General features: G+C 33.0%; 1 protein-coding gene across 1 annotated transcript; it reads left to right on the top strand.

Moving 5' to 3' along the window:
- The first annotated feature begins 4,754 nt into the window (after positions 1-4,754).
- On the top strand, positions 4,755-8,598 carry LOC131627989 (uncharacterized). The gene is made up of 12 exons (XM_058898850.1): positions 4,755-5,073; positions 5,320-5,384; positions 5,481-5,579; positions 5,720-5,852; positions 6,019-6,078; positions 6,207-6,266; positions 6,473-6,595; positions 7,063-7,134; positions 7,429-7,566; positions 7,698-7,853; positions 7,993-8,094; positions 8,176-8,598. Exons 1-12 carry the CDS (start codon positions 4,849-4,851, stop codon positions 8,209-8,211), a joined length of 1,269 nt encoding a protein of 422 aa, XP_058754833.1. The 5' UTR covers positions 4,755-4,848; the 3' UTR covers positions 8,212-8,598.
- Positions 8,599-8,942: the final 344 nt, after the last annotated feature.

Here is an 8,942-nt window from a genome sequence, read left to right as displayed (position 1 = left end):
TTTGATTAATTAATTTAGTAATGTCAAGTCCAAAATTTTGAATTCTAATTGTGCACTTTAATTTTTTTTATCCAGACCACCTCAGACTCGAACCATTAGTTTAAGAGTAGTTATAGTAGTGAAGACAAAGTCCAATGTTGGAACATCTTTTGGAACATTAATAACAAGGAAGAAATTTGTGTCAAAGGTGAAGTCCTTCGAGAGAAAATCATGTTCAGGACTCTGACTCAGATGTTGATGAAGATTGGATAAACCTCAAGGAGTAAGGTGGAAGGATTGTTTTTTTTTGTTTTCTCTCAAAATAAAAAAAATACAAAATAAAAGTTGTTTCTTGTCTGTTTTTTTCTAGCGTCTTTGTACACTCACTCTATTTTTGTCAATTTTTGGCTAAAAAGGGGGAGTATAATGTGTTATTTGTTATCATTAGGATTAGTATTGTTTGTATTTTTTTAAGGAGTAAAGAGTGTTGCATGTCATATGTCTTCACATGTTAATTAGTTAATTATAAGAGTCTAGTTTAGTTGCTTGCTGTATGCAACTATTTAGGGGGAGTTAGTGCTGATTGTTGTTGTTGTTGTTGTTGTTGGTGCAACTGCTACTTTGCTTCTGCTGGTGGGTGCAAGATGTTCTACCAGATGTTCTAACATCCTGAATGTCGAGGTTTAGGAGAACCTTGGTTACTATGCTCTGAGTTATGTTTGCTGCTTCCGCTACATGATCTTATAATGTGTTGAATTTGGATAGATCAAGTCTGAGTTCAGGTTGGTTTTCTTGTGCTTCGTGAAAAGTTTGTTCTTCCATTTTATGGAGAGAATTGCTTTCCAGTGACAAGAATTGGTGTTGTGAGACGAGGGGAGTATTCTTGGATAGATCTGAAACAACATGTAATCTCTGATATATGTTTCTGTCTGATTGTACAAGCTATTAAGTTGTGTTAAAGAAATTATCTGATTGTACAAGCTATTTAGTTGTGTTAATGTATTGAAAATGATGATGTAATTATATGATTATAGAATTTACAAAATTTACATGTTTTCATGAAGCTTTTGTTATTTTTTGTGGTTTTATTCCTATCTCCATAGTTAATTGTGATTTGGTTGTTTTAGCCAAAATTATCCATAGAGGGAGATTGTTAGTACCATGATTTTAGGAATGACAACAATTTTGCTAAAACATGGTTCATGACAAATGCTGAGCAAGATGTCATAAAATCTTGATCAAAACTGATACAACAATATGTGAAGGTTGCATAGAAGACATATGTTCTGATAGATGTTGTGACATGCTGAACCAGAACATCAAGTCAAGCTGTTTTAAATCTTGAAAGATTTGATTTGATTATGTGATTTTTCTTTGTCGAATTCTTGGGTACTCTTGCTCTTCGCACTTGCTCTTCTCCCAATTTCACGTTCAGCCTTCTCTTCTCCTTTTTGGTTCTCTTTTCACAAAATCTTCCTCTTTTCTATTTTATGAAAAATATAACCTTAGTTTAGTAAAAAGGCTTTGCAACTGACACACCCCCCAATTGCTACTCGCGACACTGGCCCATTAGCCTCATTAATCCATTTCTCAAATAATTCAATTAATTCTAATATTTAATGAAAAAAATTAATTAAATTAAATAAAGAAATTTATGGGGTGTTACATTTTAAGTCACCCACATATCTTTTGATACAGTGTGGTAGACTGATTGTTACTTGACTGCTTATCAAGTTATTGTTCTCACTCTTTAAGTTTTTAAGCATAGAGTTAAGTATTGTTCTTGGTTGAAACTTTTAAGCAAGATCAGGTATTATTCTTAGTTGAAGCTTTGAAGCAAAACTAAGTATTTTTTTCGAAGTGTAATATTCTTTTATCACTAGTTAATGATTAATTTTGTGACTAGGATTGTGACTTGTTTTGAAACAGTAACTGAGATTGAGACTGTTTGTTTATCACTGAGATGATTGGGAGTGAGATGTTGATTTCTAGGTAGAAGTTGCATTGGATAGTGATTAACTGAGAAGTTGTAAACTGGGATTGTTTAGCTTTGAATTGATACTATTGATAGTGAATTTCCTTCCTGACTTGATAGCTCCCAAATTAGGTGTTGTTGCACTGAACTGGATTAACAACCGACTGTGTTATTTACCATTCTGCAATTGAATTTTGCATACTTTTTTGTGTGGTAAATATGTGTTCACATATGATGTCAAGACATTTGTCCTGACATTATGGTTTATGCTGAGACATTGGTCTTAACGTGTGATTTGTGTTGGTTGACATTTTGTGATTTATTTTTCTGCATAAGTTACAGGTAGGTGCTATTATTATGTATGAGGAGCAGATGTCACAACATTTGTCTTGAAATAAGACTTGCCAATCAGAGCCTTATATGTATATATATATATATATATATATATATATATATAAAGAGAGAGAGAGAGAGAGAGAGAGAATATAGAGGAGATATCAAATTACACCCGTTCATATCTTCATTTCGAATAAATATTTTTTAAAATCAACCGTTGGGTTGAAACATAATATCATATTGATCATACCATCAAGATATCCAAAGACTAACGTCAAATTGAACTTTCATATAACGTTAATTTTGATGTAATTCATTGACATAGGAGATCGTTATAGATTAATCTCAAATTTTATAGGTATGATCTATATGATAGTATGTTTCAATTCAACGGTTGATTTTAAAAAATATTTATTCGAAATGAAGTTATGAGCGAGTGTAACTCGTGGTCTAACTCTTTGGATGTAATTTGATCCCTCCTCATATATATATATATATATATATATATATATATATATATATATATATATATATATATATATATATATATATATATATATATATATATATATATATATATATATATATATATATATATATATATATATATATATATATATATATATATATATATATATATATATATATAAGCTCGTATGATACTAAAAGACTTGTTTGGTAACAGTTTTTTTATCTCGAGCTTATAGCTTATTTTACTAGCTTATAGTTTATTTTTCAGATGCTATTTTAAATAGCGTTTTAGCTTATAGCTTATCATATTATCTTTCATTAATACCCTTATAAATTTTAATTATTTTAAATGTGCATTTAATTATTAAATAAGAAATGTCTTTTTATGTCATTTTACATTTATCAGCTAGTTAAACCGCTAATTTTATCAAACACTTTAATTAGCTTATCAGCTATCAGTCATCAGCCATCAATTATAAGCTATAAATTATCCGCCATCAGTCATAAGCTATAAACTATACGTTAGCTTATCACCTAACCGCTAATTTTACCAAACATAAGCTATATACACACACACATGCACGCCTATTTATACTAATTTTTAATATATATGAAAATATAGGCCGATCTATAAAGTTTCATATGCTTTTTAAATAGCCTAAGTCTGACATATTAAATTAAATAGACTTTTAAAAAGCATAATTGTGACCTTTTTATTAAATAGGTCTAGCATAGCCTGACCTTAAACAGGCTAAGCTATGGGCCATGTAGATCAATCTTACCTATTTCCGTTCTTACTTAGCGACTGAATTAACGACAGTTTACTTCTTAGCGACTGAAGTTGCGACGATTTAACCCATAATTAACATTAAAAAAACATCAAAGCCATGGATGCCATATCATTTAAAAATAACCATATTTTTCAAACAACAACAAACATATGAATGAAGGACTTATTAATTACAGTTTTTCAATATTATAAATTTACTTAAAATATATATATTTTTTTAAAAACTAAAATAGAAATAAAGTGATTAACGTCTATTTGCAATTGCCTAAACTTTTAATTTATTTAAGCCTATATCTTTTTACTGAAAATTTAGGCATATATTTTGAAAATTTCTCACTCCATCCATAGGTATTTGGCGCACCACCGAATTGATAAAATTATCCTCGTGTTTCCGTAGATGTATCTCCGGAAGTAACTTTTTTTTAAAAAAATTGTTTTTTTTTCCATAGATGCATCTACAGAACCCAACGTGAGATTGTCCCAATTAATTGTGAAAATCAGAATGTTCCGTAGATACATCTACAGAAAGATTTGATAGGGTTTGAAAATAGAGTGTACCGTAGATGCATCTACGTAACTTGGGATTTTCCCAATTAATTGAGCATATATTTTGAAAATTTCTCACCCCACCCCGCTAGGTATTTGGCGCACCACCGAATTAACAAAATTATCCTCGTGTTTCTGTAGATGCATATCCTGAAACAATTTTTTTAAAAAAAAATTGGTTTTTTTCGTAAATGCATCTACGAAACTCCTTAAAACATAGTGAAACGTGAGATTTTCCCAATTAATTAGAAAAATCAGAATGTTTCGTAAATACATCTACGAAAAGATTTGATAGGGTTTGAAAATAAAATGTTCATCTACGTAACTTGGGATTTTCCCAATTAATTGGGAAAATCCCAAGATTCACTATGTTTTATACGCTTCCGCTTCCGTAGATGCATCTACGAAAAGAATCAATTTTTTTTTTAAAATACGGAGTGCTTCTGGAAATCCATCTATAAAAATTAGGGACAAAAATTAATATTCTAGTGGTATGTAAGAGATTCATTAGTTTGGTTGAGAAACTTTGTGTATTTTTAACTCAAGTAAATAATATAATTTTTGTGTATTTTTAACTCAAGATAATAATATAATTTTCAACCATTAACCCTTTTTTGAGTAAATTTGAAAATATACTTCGATGAAATAAAATATTGAAATTTATCACCCTCCCTTCCCTCTTCTTCAACAACCAACAACTCTATCCACTTCCTCTCCTTCACTCTCCCTCTCCCTCTCTTGGCGCCACGCCATGCCCAAACCCCGTGTTGGTTTCCGCCAATTCGTCAAAAACTACTTCGGAGATCGCTACAACCAGTTCAACAACGCTTATGGCGAAACCGTTAGTGACATTTTCGGTTTCCCCTTTAAGATTCTCTTCACTCCGTTAACTCTCGCATTCGACATTGCTGGTTCTGCACCTCGTGGCTTCGGTGTCCCAGAACTTGTTTCTAAACTATCCGCCGCTTCTGTCTTCGTTAGTTTCTTATACCCTTTTGCCTTTTCTTCTCAAATTTCAACTTTTTTGCAATTCTCTTATCTGGGTCATTCTCATAATTATTTATCTTCAACAAATTTGTCTTTTTTTCGGTAAATTCTACTTTTTTGTTGAGGCCCTTTTTCTGGGTTTTAGTGGAAATTATGTTTTTTTTTTTTGTTTTTGTTTTTGTTTTTATCTTTATCTTTAGTTGTTGATGAGTAGTGCTACATGGTTTGTTTGTAGGCTGTTGCTACATTGGGGACTTATGACATTGCGTTAAATTTGGGAAAGAAGGTGATATGTCCAAGGTAATGTATGATGCATCTAATCTTTGATTGGCGTAGTGTTGTTGTTGGTTAGCTTTGGAGTTATTGAAATCTAACTAAATGTGTTATTGAGTTCAGGAACTGTGGGACGTGTAATGGATGGCAGGCCTTGCGGTGTACCATGTGTCGTGGAAGTGGAAGGGTGCACTATCAAGTGAAGAATTGCACCTTGAAGAGGTGAGTTGCATTCCATGTGGATAAAGTTAGAGTTTACAGACATTGATTCCTAATGGCATATTTTTTATTATAATTTCACTGGATTCTCTCTTCCGGCTAATCTATATCTTATATATCTTCTTCAATTCTTTCACTTTTAGCGGAGAGAGAGCGACTGCTGAGTCTGTTGCAGATGCCATTTTCAACAACCGGGCTGAGTTAGTGCATATACCAGCCTCATTGGATCCTCAGATACCATTACCATCAAAAGACTGTCCAATCTGCGATGCAACGGTATGAACTAAATTCCATCGCCGAGCGTAAAACATTCCACCATACATGGTTGTTTTCATGGATAGAATCCGGAATAGATAATAACTGTCAACATGCTTGGTCCAATAGTTTTGCATGCCAATGCTGTTGTGTTTTTTGGTTTTAAGAATTTATTGATAATGCACAGGGTGTAATGGGCTGTCCTGAATGCAAAAACAAATTGCCGCTTAGGATTTCAGCAGATGGTGTGAGTTGTTTCTTTAATTCCTTGATACCTTTATTTTTTCTTCCTAAATTGTTTATTTTTACCAATTCATATTTGAACCGTAAATATCATCCATTCTTACCATTGTTATGTGTCCTTTCTTTGTTCAGATTATGGAGCCCCCATGGCAAGCTTTAAATGTTTTGGAAAAGATGGAGTATCCATATGAGGTAATAAGTCGTTATTTAAAATTTGGAAGGATCTTTTAAAGGGACAAGGTAAAAACACGAGAGTCATATATTTAGGGACAAAGGTAGCACCAGTTAAGCAAACTAGTATCATGGGGGGACAGAAATTAGAATAAATTTCACTTGAGATTCTCACTCTTATTTGACACTGTATTCTTAATACTTTCTTATGTTGTTAATATTTTCAGCACATAAGGCACAGCATGAAAGATCCCGGTATTGCTGCATTTTGGTTGATTACTTTTCCACAGATTATGTATGGATTTACCTATGGCGATAACGCAAAGCAGGCAATAGGGTCAGAGTATCAGGTTGTTGGTTCACAGTCCTTCCTATTTTCAGTTCCCGCTCAACTATTTTATTGTATTAATTTTTCATGTTATTGGTTTCGATATTTTTGTATTTTTCCATTCAAAAGTCCTCTTTGCTTGTTCAAATTAATCCTTTTTGACCTATCAATGCTAGTACATGATTATTTGGAGGGAAGTTGACTTGAAAATATGTTCTGAAATAGAGAAACACCAAAGAACAAAATTAGATGCGGGTTCAAACCCATAATTCCTTACATCTTCACACTTAGTCTGCGTGAGTTCGCCGCTAGGCTCTTTAAAACAAAAACAAAGATTGATGGTGCTGGCCTATTAGCTTCTAGGGTTTTATCACTTTATGCTTTCGTTCAATTACATTTATAGCATTCGATCAAATCATCAATTCGAAGCTGTTTTTGTTTTACCTTCATAAATTGACTATTTTGTCTTTCTTTTATGAACGAGTTCAGGAATCCAGGCGGTATGATCTACTACGAGATGAGGTGGCCCAGAGGAAACCCGGATGGGAGTTTCTGCAGGACGTAAGTTTCTTATACTGCGCGCTAAATATCGTTGCTTGTAGTCGGGGCTGGCCATGCTCTTGGCCTTGGACGCAAGCAGCGTAAATGTAGCTATGCAACATTTGATATTCATCTGGTTGATAAATGAAAAATGGATTATCTTTTACAATTTGTGATAATCAAGGTGATTTTTTAACTAGGTTGCTTGATATATTGTGTTATTCATATATTTGAAATTATAGCCTCTCAAATTTTGTCTTCCCTCTTGCTCAATTTTGCTTTTCTTTTAATTTATATTTTATAATCTTATCACAGGCCTTGATATCTATAGATCCTGACCGAGCAAGGGAGGATCCTGTCATAGTTAAAAATGTCCCATACTATAAGGCTAAGAAGGCGCTGGAGGAAGAGGTTATGAAGCTTGATCCTCCACCAAGACCATCGAATTGGGGTGTATGTATTCACTATCTTACGTTTTATTTATGCCAGTACATGTATATCCATTGAATTTGTTTTTTAAAAGTAATGTAAGTTGTAGTCACTTCTCTGAAACAAAGATGTAACTAACCAACGAGAATTAACAGGAGCTTGACCTTCCATTAAGCTCATCATCTTGGGGCGAGGAGGAGCTCAAAGATCCAGAAAAATTCCAGGAAATGACTGTTCTTCTCAAAGCTCAAAGAGAAATCTCTGAAAACATATTGAATGTACAGTGGGAAACTAAATGGCGTCAAGAAAAGGTTCGTGATTTGTTTTCTCGTTTCATCTCTTGTTTGTTTGCTCGTGCTAAAGTATTTAGCATACCTCGTGCTTTTTCTTCCATGCGAGTTTTGTATCTTTTTGTGCCGAGTGCTGACTGATCTTTGATTTGACCTTCAGGTGAATGAGCTGTTGGAAGAAAAGGTGCAGCCATACATTCAGAACATAGACAATGAAGTTCTTTCTGAGCCTATTTTATTAAAACCAAAAAAGCAAGAAAAGGTCTCTCTCACTCTCTCTGACTCAATGTATATATTATATAGTGATGATGTGACTTCCATAACATACATGTTACTCTCGCAGAATCATCGACAACGGAAGTGGTTCTTCTTTTTTTGACACGGCGGAATCACTTTTATTTGCCAGAACATGTTTGTATCCATAATTTTGTATACGTAGCACTCAGCGTCAAGCACACATGTTGCGCCTGTCTGCCATGGTCATTATTTTGCTGAGGAAACAATTGTTGGAGACACAAGAAATACAATTTATGAAAAGGAGAAGTTTCTGTTAAGTCTAGATGAACAGGCAACAAACAGCAATAACCTGCATGTACCAGAGCCTAAGCTTATGTTACACATGTCATAAGATGTTATATTTAGATTATTCATTTTCAGATTGTTTTAATTTTTGTTTTATGTAATGATATAAGTATTTATGCTAGTGTTTTGATATACTTGCAAAAATAACTTCTAGTATTATAAAGTTTTCAGATTATTTCAATAATTTTTGCAGAATAGTTTATGAATGTATGCTTGGGGGTGCTTATTCATTGTTTATTTGATTTTATCTGAAGGCATAAGGACTATTGAAGAGTAATTCAATATTCAGAAGATGGACTGATCTTCTGATGGTTACTCAGAAGATAGTATTGACCAGAAGATGCTGTCTGGGTCCCATTAGCTTAGTAAGGGTACTTTAGTATTTTGTAGTACTGTTTGTACCTTAGACTTGTTCACTAAGTCTAAGTGTTTTAGGGCTTATGTGGCAAGATTTTCTTTTCTTATAAATAGCCTTGTAGTAGCTGTCATTTAAGATAACGCAAGTAGAATACAACATTTATTCTCTCA

This window comes from Vicia villosa, unplaced genomic scaffold (assembly GCF_029867415.1).
Source record: "Vicia villosa cultivar HV-30 ecotype Madison, WI unplaced genomic scaffold, Vvil1.0 ctg.000418F_1_1, whole genome shotgun sequence".
Lineage (NCBI taxonomy): Eukaryota > Viridiplantae > Streptophyta > Magnoliopsida > Fabales > Fabaceae > Vicia > Vicia villosa.
The sequence above is the reverse complement of the archived record's forward strand: the minus strand, read 5'-3'. Positions and strand labels throughout refer to the sequence as shown.